The sequence below is a fragment of the Dysidea avara genome, chromosome 4 (genome assembly GCF_963678975.1).
Source record: "Dysidea avara chromosome 4, odDysAvar1.4, whole genome shotgun sequence".
In the NCBI taxonomy this organism is placed as follows: Eukaryota; Metazoa; Porifera; class Demospongiae; order Dictyoceratida; family Dysideidae; genus Dysidea; species Dysidea avara.
The window spans coordinates 18,697,363-18,720,584 of record NC_089275.1 but is presented as its reverse complement, the minus strand read 5'-3'; the positions used below and the strand labels follow the sequence as shown (position 1 = coordinate 18,720,584).

Sequence of the window (23,222 nt, the reverse complement as noted above, 5' to 3'; positions counted from 1 at the left end):
TCTGTTTTGGGCTCTATTTTGTTTAATATATATGTCAGCGACATGCCCTTAATAGTTAATAGTCCCATTTTTCAATTTGCAGATGACGTCAAGATGTCCAGGACTGTGGACGACTTTTGCCAACTTCAACAAGATATAAATTTGCTTTTTGCATGGTCTAAGAAATGGCAACTGAAGTTCAACATTAGTAAGTGTAATTGGTTACACTTAGGTAAACCTCACGGATTTGGTGAATATGTAATTGATGGCACTACTATTACATCTTGTGATGTTGTAAGGGACTTGGGAATAATGATTGACAATCAGTTAAAGTTTCACGATCATACCACCACAGTTGCCAAGAAATCTAACAGACTACTAGCAGTTATTCACAAGACTTTTCAGAATTTCGACCATGCTGCATTCATCAACTTGTATAAATCATATATCCGCCCAGTGTTAGAGTATGGTAACGTCATCTGGGGACCGCAATACATTCTAGATCAAGAACAAATAGAGAAGATACAGAGAAGAGCCACAAAATTGGTCCAGGATCCTCAAAACTACACATATAATGATCGCCTCACTGCTCTAAACTTGCCATCACTTAAATACCGCAGACTGCGCGTGATATGATAATGTTCTATCAGCTATTACACAGCCATTTCAGTCTAGATACATCAGATTTGTTTACTACTGCAACTTCATCAACAACTACGGGTCACAATTACGAGTTATTTAAACCTCAAGCAACCGCAAGAGTGAGATCTACTTTTTTCACTGTACGAGCCATCAATGACTGGAACAGTTTACCCAATCACATAGTTAATGCACCCACACTTGATGATTTTAAAAATTTTCTTGACAGTGGCTGGTCTACTTTATTGTATGATTATTAATTAGTTAACTATTATTGTATATAAGTTTTTGCTATGTAGTTGCAAATTCTTTTTGTACAGATCAGGCTTTACAGGCTCCTTGAGCCTTCTTTACCTGTAACACAAATACTAATACTAATATAACTATGAAAGTAGCATTATGTGTGGTGACTGTTCTATTAGAGTATTTGACTGACTGTTCTATTAGAGTATCTCGATCTTGCATTATGGTTTCCCTTTTTTGGGTGGGTGGGTGGGTCGGTGGGTGGGTGGGTCGGTGGGTGGGTGGGAGGGGAGGGGGCACGTGCCCCCCGTGCCTCCCTCTGGTCCTTATTTTGTTGATGGAGGAACCAGTTATCACCTCCTCATCCTCATTGTATTCAGCTGTTAGTTTTCCCATCATCAATTCCATGCATAAGGATCATTAACATCGTCCAAAAATTAAGTGCTGATACGACATAAAAAGGGCCCAAGATAAACCCTTAAATCAGGCTCGAGATAAGACGCCTAAATAAGGCCCGAGATAAGACGCTTAATTAGGGCCCGAGATAAGGCTTAAATAGGGCCAGAGATAAGCTTGCAGCTCTTAAGTCTAGCCGGATTGTCTTAAATCGAGCCGGATTTGCTTTAAAAGGGCCCGATTTAACAGCCTATTTTTGTTACAGATGGCGTGCCATATGATCTCGCCAGTGATTGTTCCTTCTTCGATTGCACACGGCTGCAGAGAGAATGGGTCCCAACCAAGGTTCCAAGCACAAGCATGAACTCAGTTTTACGCACAGGCGCAACATATGCTTATACTAGCGCTTGTCGCTAAGCAACATGCCCGAACATTTCTATATTTGGTTACAGTTATTGCTGCAGCTGCATGCAAGCATATGCGAGCAACTCAACAATAGAAACATGGCGACTAACTGGGAAAAGGTTAAAGAAGAGCTCACTTGTGCAATTTGTCAAGATCTCCTGAAAGATCCCAAGATACTCCCTTGTCTTCATTCGTTTTGTACTGGCTGCCTTAAAGAATGGTTGGGACGATTGCCCTACTTGGAGGCTTCGAAACGTGAGCTCGAGTGTCCACTATGCAGAGGAAAGGTTGCGCTATCTACTCCACGTGCTGTAGAAGAGTTACCATCGCATTTTTCAGTCGTTCGTCTGGTGGAGATCGTGCGTCTACAAGAACAAGCAAGCAGTAAGAAGGTCACGCCCATCTGTCAGAGTTGTGAAGTTGGAGAAGTGGCAACGTCGTCGTGCAGCGAGTGTGCTATATTCTTGTGTGATTTTTGTGAAAAAGCACATCGAAAAATTAGAACCTTTAGAGGGCACAAAATCCGCTCACTGGATGAGCTGAGAAAAGGCAGTGTTACTGATATTCCATCCATCTTACCAGAGAAGGTTGAGATGTGTCCCGTCCACCCTACCAAACCACTAGAGTTGTACTGCAGGTGTGAAGATGTGTTGATCTGTCGAGACTGCATCATCAAGAAACACAAGGACCATGACTATGATGTGATCTCTGATGTCGTAGATGGTGAGAAGAAGATACTAAAGGAAGCTCTTCCTGGTATCCAGCAACTAATAGATGAAGTAGAAGGAGCCATCAATGGAGTAAAGAGCAAAAGACAAGATGTGAAGAACAGGAAAGAAGAAAACTTTCACAGGTTGGATGATGCCTTTCATGCTCTTCATGCTGCCCTAGATGAACGAAAGAGGCAATTACAACAACAGATCACACAGGATACAGAGGGAAAGGATAAAGGCTTAGTAGTACAGGAAGATGAACTGTGTTTCTTGTTAAGCCAGTTGAAGAGCTGCTGGAGTTTCATCGATGACAAACTACAACGAGGTATTAGCAAAGATGTGTTGGCCATGAAGAAATCAATGTTGGAGCGAAGAGATAAACTAAAAGAAATGAAGAGCAACGTAAATCTAAATCCAACAGTTTGTGAGCAAGAGAAGATACAGTTTTATGGCAGTCATCAAGTGAAGAAATGGTTATCTTGTTTAGGAATGTTTACACCTATTGATATACAAAAGTGCACCGTAAGTGACATGAAATGCACGTTTCCTTTTAAGAAGAATTGTATAACCACCTTTTCTGCTAAAGCTAATGACTCACATGGTCAAGGGGTACCAAATGTTACAGATTGTATGAAGGTTGAAGTTCACTACAGTGGTATACCTCACCTTACTGAACTAGCTACAATCAAAGATACTGGACGTGGTCACTATGAAGTCTCATATACTCCCAGGGTTTGTGGTGTCCACACCTTGTCTGTACTAGTGGCAGGAGAACCAATCCCAGGAAGTCCATTTAAGTAAGTTAGTGTATGAATCTGTGACCTCACGTATTGGCACATTTTTAAAACTTTTAACCAGGTGCTTGCCTACAGCCAGTCGCAGGCAAGCTATGAGTGTTCCTACTTTCCTAATAAAGTGTGTGTGTGTGTGTACGTGTACTTATCTGTGCATGTACCCATGTTTGTCTGTATAAACAGACTTAAGCAAACCATTACGTGGTGAAAGGCTAAATGAAGCCTGCTTTAGCCTCCACATAGGTACAGTATGCTTTGCTCTGAGGTGGTTTCTTTCTGCTGGTGTGAAATTTGGGTACAGCAACTCTACACAGTCTTTGTCAATAACCTTCTTATTGTGCTTGACAAGTGCTTAATTGCCTCTTAGGGCTTCAGAAATAGTGTAGATATCCATTTTTGATACCATCTCCATAGGTGTAGCAACCCAGGGGGGCTGGAGCCCCCTTACGATTTGCTGATTGTAAATTCAAAGAAGATGGAGGTACTCTAATAGAGCAGTCAATTACTCTAATAAAGCAGTCACAATGTTCAGAAAAACAATGTAGCAAACTGTGAAGTTACAATTCACTTGTGAATAAGGATTTTATGTGCTTTATCAGTGATACAATTGATATTATTTAGTGGAGGGCAGCCATTCTTAGCAGGTGTCAACCTTTTTTTTTTCTCTTCAACACCAAACTAGAGCCCCCCTATCTAAAAATATCTTGCTATGCCTATGATCTCAACCCTTGAATGTGTCACAAAACTGTTGAATTCATCTTTATACTTCAGGAGTGATAATCAACTGTTATTAGATAGGTAGAATTCCTAAGCTCAAAGAGTTTTACAACAATATTTTCCCAAGGATGACTGGGCAATGATACATCAATCAGAGGCTCTCTGTTTTAGTTGTTGTTTTCTAACAGACAAGACATGATTGCACAAATTCTCAATTTCCCTAATAAGGTGAGACATGCATCCTATAGTGTTGGATACTCTGGTGACCATGGTGGTTTTCTTTGAGTCAGGTAAAATTCCATGCTTGTCTATCACATTACCTAAAAAGGTTATGTAAGAATGGTAAAAGCAGTATTTACCTTTGCTTAAAGTACTAGACTGATAAGTTGTGAGATATCACGTGTGGTTTCACTTAAGCCAAATTTTGCATTTTATAGTTGTTTATAGAACTTTGTGTTGGCGAGATCAAAGGAAAAGTGTACTTTAAATTTCATAAAGTACACTCTCAGCCGGCCAACTGCTTCATTGACCACAAAGAGTGCTTTATTGCACCGCAAAGAGTGCTTTATTCGTTCAATAAAACACTCTTTGCGGTGCAATAAAGCACTCTTTGTGGGCAATAAAGCACAGTTGCCCACGTGCCTTAGTGTAGGCTAATAGCCTACGGGGCTCGCGCCAGTACGACTAATCACCCAAGCCGGTGAAGGCTGATAGCCTCGCCGCGCTGAGTGATCAATCACCCCAGCCAATACGATTTCTACCACTGGATTGCTTTTATAGACATACCTAAATGCTTCGATGATGGGTGGGAGAAGGTAACGTTGCTGTTACGTTTGTTAATGTAAACGGACAAGTCCTGGAGATATCACGGAAATACTTCACCATGTGACTCACAATAGAACCGATTGTGGGTTGCGAGCAAAACCTGCCAAAAGACGCGATGAACGTCTACTGTGCCAAACTATGGTGAAATATGCTTGAGTTACTTTGTTAAACTAGTTTGTGTGCGTTCAGGCTGCTAATAATTCGTGAAACGATTGTTAGTTACGAGTCCTAGTGTATGGTGAAGCTACACGACTAGAAAGTTCCATAAATCATTTAAAGCATAGCCTTGCTCGTGCTATATGAAAAATAAAGTACTCGGCGCTTGGCCTCGATGCTAATAAAGCACTCGGCTTCGCCTCGTGCTTTATTAGCATCTTGGCCGCGCCCCTCGTACTTTATTTTTCATATAGCATTCGCGGCTATGCTTTAACATATACGTAATGGATTTGTGGTTAATTTCCTAATTGTTCTACGTATAGCAAGTAATTTAATATATAGTTTTATGGGCTTATATTGTATGGTTTATAAGTTAGAGCAGTCGGTTAGAGCTTCTAAAAATTTGCTAGTGAGTGGGTTAAACTATTTAATGATTTTCTGTTTTTCACTATACATACCACATGTATTTTTACTACCACACATATTTCCCATTACTAAAGATTTAACCATTATTAATGAAATACTGAGCATGTACACTTCAGTTTTTCAAGATTGCCATACAATAGCTACTGTACCTTGTGCATTGTAGCCAAGAAAATTGTGTAGTAAACTCTATGAAAATTAGCATTTGCAAAAGTTTAAAGAAGTTGAACCTCATGTGGGACTAGACTCAAGGATGACTAGTATATGTAGCCACATCTGAAGTGGACCAGAATCTTGTGGTTGCAAGTGTGGTTGTTACTTGAGAAGAATACCAAATTATATAATAGTTAGACACCAAGTCCAAGGGAACAAGCAATTTAGTAACCCTGATGGCCCAAAGTTGTAGTGTCCCGAGCGCAGCAAGAGCGCTACTAAGGGGTTACTAAATTGCTTAGTTCCAGTTGGTCTTGGTGTCTAACTTATTTAGACAATGGTTTTAAAGTAGGTACCTTTATAGCCAGAGCATGAGTGTGGGATGAAAGAGCAATGCACAACAGTGGAACAGTTCATCCTGTATTCCATACAGCGCCCACAAAAATAATTATTTGATCAGTAACCACAGTAACAGCTAGAGCTACAGTAGATACGCCGCTTAGTCTACTATTTGGCCAGAATTATTTGCAGAACACGGAGAAGAAGAGTGTTACAGTATTATCAAGTACTGCAGTATGCCTTTCATGTTATAATTCTTTATCATGTACAAAATTGCTTGAGGGTGGGTTTCTAAGTGAACATGTATAGGTGGTTAAGTGAGCATGTCAGGTGACTAAGTGAGCATGTCAGGTGACTAAGTGAGCATGTCAGGTGACTAAGTGATTTAGTAAACCTGTATATGAGCCATACCATAGTCTAAACGTATGTAGAGTCATCCCTTAGCTAACTTCCAGTTGTGCGAGAATATGAGTATGAAAATAAGCCTACCAGCTCACTATATTGTGCCAGTACTATATATGGATAAAGGTAATGACCCACCCTCCCACACCTTACATTTGGAATTTTACAGAAAATCACCAAATAGTGGCCTAAACTAGTGCATTTAAAAAGTTTTTTAAATTGAAGTAACTGGAGCTCCCTATTGATTTACTGATTTTAAGATTGAAATGCTCTAATAGAACAGTCACTGCACAATAAAATATTCTTTAATAGAGTAGTCACACATAGCTAACTTGAGAGGTGTGTGAATTGTATGGCAATTATCGGTATCTCTGTTGGTGAACATTTACTGCTAGGTATCGGTATCAGCAAGGGTATACAATAGAAGCCAAGAGTGTCAAATGGTATATTAGCCCGTGATTAATGATTGCGTAAAGTAACACGGATACTTCAGTAATTGTTCATTTACGTGAAATGGTAATTTGAAATGTGTACATGACAACGGGTGTTTGCTTGCCAGTTTTCCATGTTATTCAACCAAGTATTCAACAGTTATTGTACAAGGAAAGTGTAGTAAGGACCCAAGATAACTCCAACTTGTTAAAACAATGGTTACACAAACGAGCGTGTTGTCATGCCTTCAGGGATCTGCTTGGCAGAGAACTTAACCAATTCCCTTTAATGCTATCATGTTTTCGCTTTGTTTAGTGGCTAAATACAGCAACCCTTCAAGGCAAATTGACAATATAAATGAACAATTACTGAAATATCCATGTTACTTTATGCAATCATTAATCACGGGGTAATACACCCATTTGATATTCTTGGTTACTATTATATACTCTTGGTATCAGGCAGGTAGGTATACCAAGTTGTACATATATAGAGTCATCCTAGTTAGCTAACTGCCAGTTATGTAGAGAATAGAAGTAGATACGAAAATGAGCTTACTAGCTAGCTATATTGTGCCAGCACTAAGGTTAATGGGTAATGGTAATGACACACCTGTCCACATTCTACGTTTGGAATTTTCTGATGAAAAACAGAGAATCACTGCATAGTGACCTAAACTAGTGCCATTAAAAAATTGCTTAAATTGAAGTAGCTGAAGCTCCCTATAGGCCTTTTTGTTTACCTAACCAAAATATGTCATTAGTATTAATTACTTCCTTCACTTTTCTGGAGTACGATATTGTTAACCACAACTCACGGTTTCGATAGACTCCTGTACAAAATACATTTTTAAAGGCTGAAAGTTTTTCATACTACCATATATGCATCAAAGCTGCTTTAGATGTTAGATGTGGTCTTCCTCTCTCAGGAAAACTTTGTCTCATTGCATTACAACAACCTGTCTGCAGTTACAGGTTGTATAAATGGCTGTTCATGTACTTAAGGCCACTCCAAATAAATTCTCTGTTTCCCATCCACCGCCCGCATCTAGCCTACTGTCAGCTCTAAATATTCCATTATTCCGTATTCTTCCATTATTGTCCGCTTATTCTTCCATACTAACAGGCTCAGTAAAAGCCATCTTGAACAGTGTCAGCTCACATGTCAGCAGTGCTATCAACTCGGCACAAACTTCCTCGGCACAAACTTCCTCGGCACAAACTTCATGTTTGTGTTATTTTTGCAACTTGAAAAGGAAGGAACAAGCTTATTATTCATACTGCTTGCTTTTATGCAGCTTTTTAAGGCAAATAATGGCTTGAATAGCTGCCAATCTTATAATGAAATAATGGAAATGGACCGCCTGCCCACATGCAAATATGCTTGAGTCCAGTATGGGAAACAGAATTTATTTGGAGTGGCCTAATTGCTTCGTTTAGTACTCTACTTAACAAAACCACTGGTGATAATTCTAGTGCTAATGATAGTTCACCACCATTCTCACCGCTAGCAGTAATTCAAGCTAAGGATAGGGACTACAGAAAATAGTGGTCTTATAGTGATGATATACCTGGAACAATGGTGAAGGTGGCGGTTGATCGGTGTACTGTTCCCAAACTTTGGTGGTAGTTTTAGTATAGAGAAACCAGCGTACTAGAGAGGCTAATGAAATTACAAATAGCTGGCAGTGACACTAGGAATCTACGCACTGTTGAGAATTTATCTGACGCTATTGTAGCTCTTGGATAGCGTGTGAGTGCCATGCTGTTGATCTAGGCTACATCGCTGGGCTACCTGTATACAGTACTCTCCTTTCATGCTGTTTCAGTGAACTAGCATTCATGTAACATGGCATGGCAATAAAGCCAAGACGGCTTTAACTTGATAATCCCATTAATTACTTGCAAATTAGAACTAAAAAGTAATAATCCACCACTTGCCAACACTTACCCATTAATACGAAAGGGACCTTATCCGCAATGACATCATAATTGACCGTGTTTAGTGTGGGCACTTTGTATGTAATCACTAAAATGAGCTTTGTTTGCAGACTTCATGACATGGAACTACTGAATAATAAGGTGAGAGGCTATATAGTTAACATGATGTGGCGATGCAAAATAGTCCCACCAGACGAAACCAGACTTAAGTTTTGGTATTGACACAACGATGCGCATTTGTCTTGTGAGTATGCATGCCTCACCTTGCCCCTTGCTGCAGTATGTAAATATTAACAGCAAACTGCCATCTCTCCCAATACTCTCTGTACGAAAGTGTCCACGCTATGACATTTTGTGCTTTGACATCATTGTGAAAAGGTCCATTATTAGCGATATATACAGCAGCTACACTGCTACAACATTAACAGTGTTGGGAGTAACGCGTTGCTTATGTAACGCGTTGCTTATGTAACGCGTTACGTAATATTATTACTTTTGTAGTAACAAAGTAATATAACGAAATACGCTATGAAAACAAGTAATATAACGCAAGATACTTTACTTACAAATGTAACGTGTTACCTAAGTAATATAGTTACTGTAACGAGTCTAATATTATGTAATATTATTGCTAAAAGTAACGAAGTTACTAATCTCGTTAGTAATGCTCTGAGTAACACCTAACCACAACGAAGTAACGAGGCCTACTGAATGAAGCTTATTCACTAGCTTCTTACTTATAACCAAGATTTGCACATTGTCCAACAACGCAAACATGTCACGTGATAAGGTGGTAGTTTCACACGTGACAGCTTAAGGCTGTGGACACAAAGTAATATAATATGTAATATTATTACAGTTACTTTATTTTATGGGTAATATGTAACTGTAACTAAATAGTTCAGTTGCAAGTAATATGTAACTAGTTACTTTTACAAAAATAACTTGCCCAACACTGAACATTAATAATAGTCATTGAAGGCAACATCACATTCTGAAAGCCACGTCATAAACCAATTATGTAGGTGTGTTTTTTGAAGATTGAAATACTCTAATAGAACAGTCAGCCGTTCTACTACAGCAGTCAGTGAAAATAATTGCCTCAGATTTAACTTTCGAAGGATAAAATTCCTGTGGAGCATGCCACCAGTCCACCAGAGGGATTGTGCTCCTTGTGTCTTGAATACTACTGTACTTAGCTTGGAGCAGAGCCTCACTATCTAAAAGTATTTTGCTATGTCTATGGCCACTACATAGCTATGTTGTAATCATTCATATATATTTTGTAGCTTAATAACTTTTAATTGCACTAGTTAGGGATTATCACAATCATAAACAACAGTTACAAATTAACATCACTAGGAAACTGGGTGCCTACGTCTACGGTATGAGATACTTTTCACACTCAATAATGACTGTTCATGTTGAACACAAACAAGAATAGCTACCCCTATAAACTGGTTGTGCATGGGGAGTTTTTATTGTGAACAGTGTTACAGCAGTGGTGGAGGAAATAGTTGATGTGAGGAGTGGCTGAGCAGAGTAAGCAGCGGGGGTCTGGGGGGCATAGCCCTCCAGAAGCTGTAGCCATTTAATTTTCACAATGTCTCAAAAGTTCACCAGAATTAATTTATAGGTGCAATTTGTGCATTTCAACTAAACAACAAGCTATTTGCAGTTAATACAAGCTATTTGCAGTTAATACAAGCTATTTGTAGTAAATACAAGCTATTTGCAGTTAATACAAGCTATTTGTAGTAAATACAAGCTATTTGCAGTTAATACAAGCTATTTGCAGTTAATACAAGCTATTTGTAGTTAATACAAGCTATTTGCAGTTAATACAAGCTATTTGCAGTTAATACAAGCTATTTGTAGTAAATACAAGCTATTTGTAGTTAATACAAGCTATTTGTAGTTAATACAAGCTATTTGCAGTTAATACAAGCTATTTGCAGTCAATACAAGCTATTTGTAGTAAATACAAGCTATTTGTAGTTAATACAAGCTATTTGCAGTTAATACAAGCTATTTGCAGTTAATACAAGCTATTTGCAATTAATACAAGCTATTTGCAGTTATACAAGCTATTTGCAGTTAATAAAAATCTCTTTTGACAGATTTTAACTGTCAACTACAGAGGTGGCAAACACACAGTACCTGTATGTAGTATATAGGCAGTAAAAATAGCCTGGAAACACTTGGCACAGTGGTAAGATGCCAGCTGTCAAAGTAAGAGATCAATGGTTTGAGTCCCACTGTAAGTATCTATTAGGAACACGGTTTTATGAAGCACCTGTTCTATTAGGATATTTGAGCATTTTATTAGAGTATAATGATCTTTTACATGGTTTCAGCCCCACTCCAAGAGGGATCATTTCAGCGAGATATCATTCTGAGGAGGGCTAAACCCCCTCAACAGACTGAGGGAGGCTTCAACCCCCTAGCCCCCCTTTTCCGCTGCCTATATGTTGCAGTACGGTCCACTTATCTTATTACCTCACACATACCACACATGGCAATTTGTGTACCACCATACATTTTTCTGTTAAGCTTGTGATACATTACTCTACAGGGGCGTAGGCAGGATTTCCAAAAGGGGGGTTCTGCCCTAAGTATAGAATCTCCACAGCGGGGGTCTGGGGCCGTGTACACGTGTAAACATGTGTATTCTTATAAATTCATTCGCAATAGCGAGTAGAGGTACTTGAATTCCTCTGCCTGAAGACCTGTAGCTACCCATTTCAGTGGATTTGTGTAAGTTAATTCAGTTCTAGTTAACCAGTATCACGATTTAAAAAACTTAACTCTGAAAAGGGGGTTCATCCGAACCCTTTGAACCCCCCCTGGCTACGCCCCTGCTCTAGTGAACAACAATGTTAGCTCCTCTCATGCACAGTTAAGTTATTATTACAATTTTTTTTTTAATTGTGGTAAGCTGGTACTATAGTCTACAACAGGACAGGAAGCAGCTGATACAATGTCTTGGCCAATGTAGCTCTAAATTGTTTATACTATTGTACTACATTAGTACTGTATCCTACCACTTAGCTACTGAGGTTGAGGTTTGCTCATGTTAAAGGTCATAGTTCACATACAATGGGTAACTACTGTAGCTATGTACAGTAACTATTAGGCCATACCAATAACTGACTAGATACTTGCCAGCAACCTGTAGCTACATCAATGCCTCAACATTACAACTGAGTGCCATATAGTGCCGCTAAGATACAAAACTACTGTGTGGCAAACACAACATGGCTGTGTGGCACTTGCTACATATGTGGTTGCATGTCAGATGCACAGAAAATGTGAAGGTGTAAGTGGACTGTACTGTAGATACAGAAAGTGTTTGAAACAACACCTGTGAGATGCTGTATACTGTAATAGTGCTAAGGAGACAGACACACTGGTTGGTTGTTGTATTAGAGTTTCGTTTCAATATGACTGCTTTATTAGAGTAAATAATATTCAGTGACTGTTCTATTAGAGTTTCTGACTGCTCTATTAGAGTATCTCGATTTTTTTAACGGAATTGTGCAATCTGCAGATTTTCCTACTGTTAAAGCTTTTATAATCACCTCAAAATGCTAGCATAATTTCTGATTCCCACACATACCTTAATATATTATGCCCGAAATTATGCTGGCATAATCACCACATCCCTATCTGTCAACCAGAGTACACGGAAGTTATAGCACCTTGTTTAAAAGACGGTGTTATTTTATACGAAACGGGTGTAACCTATTCGGAAAACCGGAATATCTTATACAAGTTTTGATATGCTAACAACAGTACCACAATTTCAGTGAACAGCAAACACCAGTTAAATGATAAATGTATTGTTAGAATTTTGTTGCTTGTGTAGAAAGTATGAACTGCTGATAAGAGTTTATCCCTCACAAAGTGATTTGTATTTTGGTGAACTATGAAATAGAATTTGATTATCTTTCAATTGTACAATAGCATTGAGGTAGCCTTAACATTCACTAAATTATTGTGTATTGTCTTAGAGTGACAACAACATTGAGAGACTACACTAAAATTGAAGTACAAAATTGTCAACTGATCACACAATATGGAGGAAAAAAGTTTCAGTGGCCTCGTGGTGTTACCACCACCACTAATGATGATGTTGTTATGGTAGACTGTGACAATAAAGATGTAGTGATACTAAATAAAGATATGAAGTTGATCAGATCATTTGGTCAAGGAAGTGGAGACAGTAAACTGAACAATCCTGTAGGTGTAGCTATAGGTCACAATGTAATAGCAGTCAGTGAGTATGATGATCATGTGGTGAAGAAGTTTACTCTACAAGGAGACTACCTATCAAAGTTTGGCTCCCGTGGCAGTGGACGTGGAGATGGCCAATTCCATAATCCTCTAGGACTAACATTTAATAGTAAAGGTTTACTATATGTGGTGGACTGTAGTAATCGTAGAATTCAGGTGTTTGATAGCAATAATAAATTTTTATTCAAATTTGGCTCCAAAGGATCTAATCCAGGACAGTTTCAGTATCCACGTTATATTGCCCTGGACAACAGTGACCAAGTGTATGTGACTGACTATGATAGTAGTGGAGGAATAATTGTGTTTAGTGAAGATGGTCACTTTATTAAGAAGATCAATTGTAACAATCCATATGCCATTTGTCTTACTCCTGATGATTATATAATAACTGATGATGGTGACATCCTCACAGTGTTCAGCCCCACCCACCAGTTGATTACTAAGTTTGGAACAAAAGGAAGTCAAAGAGGACAATTCAATGACATCACTGGTATAGCAGTCAACAGTGTTGGTACTATCTTTGTTACAGAGAGGATCAATCAACGTCTTCAAGTTATTACCACTTGACATTATTATCAGTTATGACCCAATTGTAAGTATTGTTTTGTATATGTACAACTTCTACACACAAACCTGTAATAGTATTACTGTGTGATGAACTTTTCTATAGTTGCCACAGGAATAACGCACCTTGATTGCGGACAACGTACCAAGGGGATTAGACACCGCGTAGTGGGAGCAGACGGTTGAGATGCGGTTATCCGCGTAGGCGTACGCGGACTACTGTTAGTACCCCGTTTGGGACCACTTATACGCGGATGTACGCGTCTCACCCGCGAAGAATTCCGTACGGTGCCATCAATAAACCGCCTAGTTCTCCGTAAGCACCTATCCGGTGTCCGCCAATGAGCCTAAAGGGTCACGCAGGATCCTACGCGCGGGCCGCTGTGTCCGATAATGAATTCAGTTTTTGTCACGTGAGAGCATAATTTAAAATGCATAAAATTCCACAATAAAAATAAAAATGTCTTGTTCATTCTTTTACACAACATTCTTAGCTCCATGCATTCCAACGTTCCAGTTCTGTCAATAACAAAAGTAAGATGATGCAGCTACACACTACACATGTACCTTGAATAACTGTTCGAAGCAAAGCAAGTTCAACCTGAAGAAAAACATACATTACAGTGTATCACAAACTGCACATTACTATACACTAACCTAGCACATGCCAAAGTACCAGATGTGAACACTACTTGTGTGAATAGTTCTTTGTTGCAAACACGACAACACCTGGAAAAAGCCTATACATAATGGAAAGAAAATAGTTACACTATCAGCACGTACCATAGTCACGTGTCCATCAGCTACCACTGTTTACAAGTTGACTTTGACGTTAGCAGAAAGTGGAATATCCATTAGAAGTTTCTGGGTAAGGTAAAGAGTTTGTTTTGTGGTTGATGTCTGCCATCACGTGCCAGAGGGGTCATCATACTGCTACGATCAGCTTGCAACAATCTGGCTTCCAAAGACTGGCTTAATGCCATAGGATTCTGTTAACAGTCTCTGGTATTTCAGTTATTGAGTACTTGACAGCTTATTGCAAGTAGTGGCAAGGAAATTCCATTGAGATGCTAATGCTGTAAAATCATTTGATAGCACTGAACTACTGTTGGAAAGCTGGCTAGACAACTGGTACACAGAGAAACACATTAAATTATATCAAGCTACACTAAAACAAGTCTTACCATGAATTTGAATAGTAAGTAACTAAAATCCTTACGACAGCCAAACAGCCCATGGTACGATTGCATCCCAGCAACATAGCAGATATTGGGTTGAAATCATCCACTAAGGGCACGGTCCAATAAACTACACTACAAAACAGCCATGGCTTACCAACCAAAACACAACTATACTTACCAAAGAGTACATACCATCACACAGCTTAGTGTTCTAACAGAAGAAAGCAGACTAGGACGGTAGTTCTCTCTACCCGGAATGTCTGTTATAATACATAAAACAGTTATTAAAAACAATACGTATTTCACCGTATCGATTGGCGAAAACAATCTGAGGTGTTTGACACGATGGTATCCTTCACATCTAGATCTGCTCAGTCAAGCGCCATTACGTCTCAGCTGCCAAGCACCCGAAAACCCCCCAAATTCCATGAAAGTATCGTCGCAATCATTGGTATTGAGTAGCGCCAATGTTGCGCCATGTTTAACCCTAGTTTTCTTCAACAATCCGGCTGCGTTAGACTGCTTAGCGTCAGTATCCAATCACTTCCGTCAAAAAGAAACCGCACGTGATTTTGATGATCAAAGATGGTTTGTTGTGCGCACGCCTCCACCAGTTAAAAGGTGCGCATCTGTTAAAATAATTCCAGAACAATCTTTAGACCTCGTGTGGTACCTATCATTCTGCTACTGTATTGTGTTCAAGTATTGGACGATAAACGGAAGAAACAACCGTCTCTTCGTTACCGACGTACTGAGCTAGCGGCTAACATGTAGCTATCCTCAGAGTGACTGACACATCCGACGAGATATCCTGTTAGATAGTATACTGTCCGTACCCTCACAAATGGTGAGCCGACCTGTATTTAAGTCTTTGGTGAACTCAAGAGGTGTAAACCTAGTCTCGCGTGGCCAGACCGCTTTTTCTTCGTCACGGCGCTTATCGATTAGAGATTATAAGCGCCTACTCCGAAATAGGGTCTGGTCCAGAATCAATACGTAAACTCGTTTTCACACCCTAAGCAAGAGCTCAGGGTGTTTAATCAACTTTCGTCATAAAACGTATACTCCCTTTTAAACTTCAAGCCACGTACGCACTGGAAATGCCATGAACGATAGTCGGTGGAGTTGATGAGAGACACTGAGGCTGGTTTAAAAAGGTCACGGATCGATTCCTTGTGAAAACGAAAAGACTGAAGGCGAACTGAGCAAGGAATCAACCCGTGTTCTTTTTAGCCTTAGAAAACCACCCTCAGTGTTTCTCATCGACTCTACCGACTATCGCTCATGGCATTTCCAGTGCGTACGTGGCTTGAAGTTTAAAAGGGAGTATACGTTTTATGACGAAAGTTGATTAAACACCCCGAGCTCTTGCTTGGGGTGTGAAAACGAGTTTACGTATTGATTCTGGACCAGACCCTATTTCGGAGTAGGCGCTTAGAATCTCTAATCGATAAGCGCCGTGACGAAGAAAAAGCGGTCTGGCCACGCGAGACTAGTGTAAACCTAACCCACATCGTAATTGCATATATGTATCTGTAGAGCAATGAAGAAAATAGACCACTTCAAAGACGTTCTATGTTTGATAATCGCTGTCAATATACAAATTAACTTTGTACTCATGGTTTTTAGCTTTCAAGATATCTCATTTTATGTTATTACAATGCTCACAGTTTTATAAACTGCAAGCTTTAGCTCTGTACTCATAATTTTCAGCCATCAAGATGTCCCATCTTTTGTTGGCAAGTCCTGTCAAGATGTCCCATCTTTAGACAGGAAAAATAAGTGGGTACGTAGCTGTTTATCAATATCAGTGTTATTACGGTGTTCGCAGTTCAAAGCCGTACAAGCTTTAGCGCTGTACTCATGATTTTCAGCCATCAGGATGTCCCATCTTTTTGTTGGCAAGTCCTGTCAAGATGTCCCATCTTTAGGCAGGAAAAATCAGTGGGTACGTAGCTGTTTATCAATGTCAATGCATTACGATGTTCACAGTTTAAAAGCCGTACAAGCTTTAGCTCTGTACTCATGATTTTCAGCCATCAAGATGTCCCATCTTTTGTTGGCAAGTCCTGTCAAGATGTCCCATCTTTAGTCAGGAAAAATCAGTGGGTACATAGCTGTTTATCAATATCAGTGTTATTACGGTGTTCGCAGTTTCAAAGCCGTACAAGCTTTAGCTCTGTACTCATGATTTTCAGCCATCAAGATGTCCCATCTTTTGTTGGCAAGTCCTGTCAAGATGTCCCATCTTTAGGCAGGAAAAATCAGTGAGCACGTAGCTGTTTATCAATATCAATGTTATTACAATGTTCGCAGTTGCAAAACGGTACAAGCTATAGCTCTGTACTCATGATTTTCAGCCATCAAGATGTCCCATCTTTTGTTGGCAAGTCCTGTCAAGATGTCCCATCTTTAGGCAGGAAAAATCAGTGGGTACGTAGCTGTTTATCAATATCAATGTTATTACAATGTTCGCAGTTGCAAAACGGTACAAGCTATAGCTCTGTACTCATGATTTTCAGCCATCAAGATGTCCCATCTTTTGTTGGCAAGTCCTGTCAAGATGTCCCATCTTTAGTCAGGAAAAATCAGTGGGTACATAGCTGTTTATCAATATCAGTATTATTACGGTGTTCGCAGTTTCAAAGCCGTACAAGCTTTAGCTCTGTACTCATGATTTTCAGCCATCAAGATGTCCCATCTTTTGTTGGCAAGTCCTGTCAAGATGTCCCATCTTTAGGCAGGAAAAATCAGTGAGCACGTAGCTGTTTATCAATATCAGTGTCATTACGGTGTTTTCAGTTTCAAATCCGTACAAGCTTTGGCTGTGTACTCATGATTTTCAGCCATCAAGATGTCCCATCTTTTGTTGGCAAGTCTTGTCAAGATGTCCCATCTTTAGGCAGGAAAAATCAGTGGGTACATAGCTGTTTATCAATATCAATGTTATTACAATGTTCGCAGTTGCAAAACGGTACAAGCTATATATAGCTCTGTACTCATGATTTTCAGCCATCAAGATGTCCTATCTTTTGTTGGCAAGTCCTGTCAAGATGTCCCATCTTTAGTCAGGAAAAATCAGTGGGTACATAGCTGTTTATCAATATCAGTGTTATTACGGTGTTCGCAGTTTCAAAGCCGTACAAGCTTTAGCTCTGTACTCATGATTTTCAGCCATCAAGATGTCCCATCTTTTGTTGGCAAGTCCTGTCAAGATGTCCCATCTTTAGGCAGGAAAAATCAGTGAGCACGTAGCTGTTTATCAATATCAATGTTATTACGGTGTTCGCAGTTTCAAAGCCGTACAAGCTTTAGCTCTGTACTCATGATTTTCAGCCATCAAGATGTCCCATCTTTTGTTGGCAAGTCCTGTCAAGATGTCCCATCTTTAGTCAGGAAAAATCAGTGGGTACGTAGCTGTTTATCATTATCAATGTTATTACAATGTTCGCAGTTGCAAAACGGTACTCATGATTTTCAGCCATCAAGATGTCCCATCTTTTGTTGGCATGTCCTGTCAAGATGTCCCATCTTTTGTTGGCATGTGGATACGCAGTGGGTACGCAGCTCACTGTTTGCAGCTTTGAAAACATGAAAGTTTTCAGAAATCTCAGCTATCAAAATTTCTCATAACTATTTTGTTGGTGTTTCCTGCCATATTCCTGGTGTGTGGATGTGCGTCTGTGTGTGTGTGTGTGTAAGTACTTAGTTGATTTACCAAACTGGATTAACATAAGTGTGTATGAGATAGGGTGATTGATCTTTACTACCCTAAACCAGAGGAGCTCATGGTTCGCCGTGTGTCATAGCTCTACAACATTGCCTGCAGAACCAAACGGGGCACTGAAAATATCATCGTCCATATGGAGTCCTTTGACACTTTTAAGTGGGTATGCATAATGTTCGTAGCATTTGTTTATTAGTTACGAAAGCCAAACAAGTGTTGAGTAGGGTTCTGGGAAGTTCCCAGAGTCCTTTTAAAATAATTAAATTCAATAATTTTTAGCATCACAGTTGAATGGTTTGAACAATTTTTGGAGACCATAAGATGTTTGATGTAGCATGACCAGCCTCCTCTGCAAGATGTTAATTATATATCCACTGATATTGATAGTGAACAATTTCCTCTTTACTGTGCATTAATCAGATCAAATGCTTATAAGTATTCTTTAATGTTGTGACTGTGTAGCAAGATTTAAACTGCCCACTTGTCTGGCATGTGGAACTCCAAGCTTGTATTAGTGGCATAGTTAAAACTGTGAAATGGAGCTGAATTGTGGGATGGTATGCAAGGGTGGTGGGACAAGCCCACAGTAACTATATAATATGCTAACTATTATTCATATGTACTACCTGCTGAAAGTAAAGCAATTGTATAACAATGATTGTATTGTAAAGCCGTGTCCGCCACATCATTCCTTCCAGCATGTGATTTGTCCATTATGTGTTTGTCAGGTTCGATAATTAATGAATTGTACATATACAACACTTATACAGGTCCAGCAGTGGTGCTTTGTGATATGCTGAGGATTTTGCTGAGTTGGACACATACGAGGATTTTGCTGAGTTGGACACATACGGCTATTGAAACTACTACATATTGAGTTGTTTGTTTCTGTTTGCAGGTTAAATGAACTGTCACAGTGAAATTATCATCGTAATAATTATATATGTCACCTGTCTATGCACATACTGGACGTGGTAAAGGTATGCAACTGGGCTAACAACTTTGCCATGTGATTGAAGCTAGCCTATAACCATGAGCTGCTGTCAAGTTGGACAGTACATACCATAAATGGGAAACACGAATGAAAGAAGTATAATAATTTATAATTGATTAATGCATGACAAACAATGTTCTGAGTGTCTTATTGAAGAAGGGGGATGTAGTATACTGTTACGAAGTTAGTTTAGTTACTTGGTCCATGAAGCCACACTTCCCATGATGTCATAGCTCCAATTCAAGTATTTGTTAATATGATAGCTTTTATGGTGAGTTATACCAAACTTCAATGCACTATTCATGTCCCACTCCAGGTAGGGTGGGGAATATAGCAGATTTGACAAGGTATAGTGTCAAATTTCCCAGTACTGAAGCTAAAACCCCACTATATTCCCACCTCAAAAGGGGGTTTCTGAGGGGAATTAATTTATCAAAATGATTTTTGACCGCCACTATCAAAAGCCCCAGGATGTAGATGGTCAAATCCCCAGTAGGTGTATCGGGATTCCGGGGGTGAGGCTAGCTTAAAAAGTTGATGTAGGTATATTGTGCCATAATATGCCACAGAACTGCAGGTCTGGATTCTTGCAGCTAATGGTAACCGCACCCGCGGTACTTGCCACTAAACACGAGTGCTGGGGTATAATCTGTGGCGAGGAGGGGTCTCATGCTAGCTGATGCATCATGTGCAAAGTGTTTCCAGCACCGAGACACAGTGGTCGCCTGCTTTCAAGTGCCCAGGCGCCAGTTTCACCATTAATACCTAAACTCCGGCATCGATACTCCCGATTTTTCTTATCAGTCGTTCATTGGCCTCTATGTGTCCAGGCTCGTGATAAGCACCTCGTACAGGTTTTGCCTCCAATGTTCACCTTCCAGTACCTGACTGGTAAAGTGGACAGTAGTGAGTGCAGGCCTCAAGCTATAACGCCGTGACGCGCATGGGCTATAAATCTGAATCTGTGGTTTTAGCCTTATAGATACATCATTGTGGGAGCCTGTAGCTACTATAATTATCTACCCGTTACTTCCGTCTTGTCCGCGTTGTAGAATAAGTTGCTTTGCGGATATAGGCGTTGTATCCGCGTAGTGGAGGAAGCCATTAGGCGGGCACCGCACGGGTTTACACCCGTATACAGTCCGCCAAGTGAAATGATTCGCGGACAGCGTCCATTCCGTATACAGTGCTAGTATCTCCTGTGTGCTTTAATATCAAATGAGGATTAAAGGGTTTTAATGTGGAGCATGATAACATGTACGGTATCTATAATCTCTGGCTATCTGTACACAGGGTGTATATGTAGTATAGTCAGTTAGTGGTCACACTGTAGTTGTTTCATCCCCACAACCAACTTTAAAAACACTTTACATGCATCAGAAATGTTTGCTAAAAGTACAACTTTCTCTTGAGCAGTACAAATAATTTGGTGATAGGAGAGCGGCACAGTGTGAAAGTTGTGTCATTTGTGATGAAACTTTCCATAATATAGTAATTGTATTCCTAATGACATTCATTTTTTATAGTGCCATCTCTGATTTGACCTTTGGTCACCTTTACAGTCATCTTTGTACTGAAGATTTTCTTTCCATAAGGACAAGACTATGTCAAGGGCATAGCCAGAGAGGGGTTCGGATGTTCAGACGAAACCCTCTCAGAGGCAGAATTTTTTTTTTAATCACACCAACTCTTACAGTTCTGGAGCTCTCTGTGGTACTGCAAAATCAACACCTTTCGTGATAGTAGCAAAGATAAATGGGACACAAAGGAGGACACTGGTAAGTCCATGAAGAATGCATTGTACGTACTACGGTATGCCAAAAGGCACATGTCTGGCTGAAGCAACATCAAACAGTAAAAATCAAGTCCGTAGCCTTAGCCATTATTGAGTTACGCTTGACATTAGTCAGCAGAAAATTCCATTTAATATATATAATATATATTTAAAATTCCACATATAGCAACTTGTTGAAAGCATTTCAGGTAGATCTGAAGGATCTGAAGGACCCAGCTCAACTTGTACATACTATATTTAGACACATGTTACCATGGCAACCACACAAAATTATGTATATTTATGGCTTTCAGTTTCATTAGCAATGATTTTGTAACTGATGAAAGCTCTCACTAGGCTTGACATTTAATAGGACCAGATTTTAAAAAAAAAATGTTTTTAAAAAGTTACATTGTGGTTTCCATAGGTTTTCGAAATACATATATAGTTTTTCACATATTGTAATGAGTTTTTTTTAAGTTGTAAAATATTTTTGAACTTGTACGAAAATTTCTTACACAAATTTTTTTTACGCAAAATCAAACTACTCTAATAGAGCAGTCATTCAAATAAATCATGTGAAAATATTTTTACACAAAAGTTTTTTTTGCACGAAAATAAAACGAATTATGGTACTTAAAAAAACAACCTTTTACTAATTTTCTGAAAGAAGATCAGGCCTGTCTAATTCAATAAGTGGGGCTTTATGAAATTTTTGTTCTACGACAGTGAACTCAGATTACAGATTTTTGTTACTATTTATAAGTGTGCTTTGAGACACTGCAAACATTTATAACCACAATAAAGCATAAATCTGACCGAATTTTGGAAAATCAACCACATGGGTGCATTTGACACTTAGGACCAAATAACAAGCTTTATAGTGCAAACCTACTTGTTATTGATTGTAAGCCATTCTCAATACCTTAAATTACTAGAAAATTCTAGAAATATTTTTATAACTCTGCTCAAAATAGTAACCCACTAAACATGAATATTCTCACTTGCACCCATTTCCAAAATTTGGTTGCAAATAATACTAATGAGCAGATCAAGGCATGAAAACATAATCAACAATGTAGAATATATCTAATGGGGTATAGAATAAATGTGTGGGTGGGTGAGTAAATAACTTGTAAGTTTATGCCTGATATTCTACATGGACAATGATGTCAATGATCATGCACTTTCCGACGTGCACAAAGAAATAACTATATGGTGGGATTGTACTTTGTGTTTATTATAGCAACAGGAAACAACACCATAACACTAGGGAATGTTTTGTTGTCTGTTCACATAAAATGCACTTATCTCTACTGGCTTTCATTGTTAACATGAAAATATTAATGTCAATTCATTAGTATAGTTCTTGTTGCATACCTACTTTGCTCTTACACAAACAGGTTTTACGGGTTGATATTACCAATGCTCCCAGAGGGATTTTGTATTTTTAGGCATTATTTCTACAGTTTTTATTTTCATTGAAAAATAATAAAAATGTATGTGAAGTTGACAGATATGCCAGAAGATCTATGTATTGTGATGATGTTGATGATAATTAGAGTGTCTACTGTTTCTCTGATAACTACCTGATGATGATGATGCTGCTTGTAGTCTACTGTAGTGTGGACCAGTGTAATGATGTGATGAATAGTTCATTATAGTGGTGACACTTTGGTTGGGCTTGTTATGACTCTTACTAGCACCAACATGTCTACTGGTGTCTTGAACACTTGTTGTAGTCAGTGGGTTACTCTGAGAAACACAACTACCACTAGTAAACTTTGCTGTATTGTTTTTTGGTTTACCAACAGCTGATTGTTCCACAGTTTCTCTCCCCTGAAGTTGTTGAGGGAATTTAGCTTGAGGATTTGGTGCCGGATTGACAGTAGCAGATTGTTGTGAAGCATTGTCTGGTAGTAGTCGTGTGTTGTGGAACTCCAGACCAGATGGAGGAATGCTACAGTCACCATTGCTACACAAATCCAGCCATGAGCTCTTCAAAGATTTCGTACCTTGCATCTCCTACACAAAGAGAAAAGAGATTAAAAAATCTCACTATATTAGAAACTTGCACACATACACACGTTACAGAAATATGCTCACAACTCACATTCAAAACAAGCCAAC

At 39.1% G+C, this 23,222-nt stretch overlaps 2 protein-coding genes and 2 long non-coding RNA genes across 11 annotated transcripts in view; 2 read left to right on the top strand and 2 right to left on the bottom strand.

The window, feature by feature from the left end:
- The first annotated feature begins 1,748 nt into the window (after nt 1-1,748).
- On the top strand, nt 1,749-13,520 carry LOC136254019 (E3 ubiquitin-protein ligase TRIM71-like). Its single transcript, XM_066046659.1, has 2 exons — nt 1,749-3,172; nt 12,570-13,520. Exons 1-2 carry the CDS (start codon nt 1,761-1,763, stop codon nt 13,417-13,419), a joined length of 2,262 nt encoding a protein of 753 aa, XP_065902731.1. The 5' UTR covers nt 1,749-1,760; the 3' UTR covers nt 13,420-13,520.
- A 294-nt stretch (nt 13,521-13,814) lies between these two features.
- LOC136254020 (uncharacterized) lies at nt 13,815-15,507 on the bottom strand. 5 transcript variants are annotated; one of them, XR_010700258.1, is made up of 7 exons: nt 14,904-15,506; nt 14,776-14,857; nt 14,601-14,724; nt 14,200-14,544; nt 14,074-14,145; nt 13,984-14,017; nt 13,815-13,935 (listed from the first exon to the last, which is right to left on the bottom strand). It is a non-coding gene; the product is annotated as an uncharacterized lncRNA (long non-coding RNA). The 5 variants fall into 5 exon arrangements; XR_010700255.1 differs by having other exon boundaries at nt 14,601-14,729; nt 14,904-15,505; XR_010700254.1 differs by having other exon boundaries at nt 14,200-14,729; nt 14,904-15,507.
- Nucleotides 14,656-19,273, top strand: LOC136254022 (uncharacterized). Of its 2 annotated transcripts, none has more exons than XR_010700261.1 (2): nt 14,656-15,444; nt 19,095-19,273. It is a non-coding gene; the product is annotated as an uncharacterized lncRNA (long non-coding RNA). The 2 variants fall into 2 exon arrangements; XR_010700260.1 differs by lacking the exon at nt 14,656-15,444 and adding an exon at nt 15,969-18,487.
- Nucleotides 19,274-22,491: 3,218 nt separating this feature from the next.
- LOC136254018 (uncharacterized) overlaps nt 22,492-23,222 on the bottom strand; it is a 28,429-nt gene continuing 27,698 nt past the window's right edge. For all 3 annotated transcript variants that reach the window (XM_066046656.1, XM_066046657.1, XM_066046658.1), the window contains one exon: nt 22,492-23,117. In XM_066046656.1, coding sequence (XP_065902728.1) covers nt 22,623-23,117 — 495 coding nt within the window. In that variant the 3' untranslated portion in view covers nt 22,492-22,622. The remainder of the gene's footprint in view (nt 23,118-23,222) is intronic.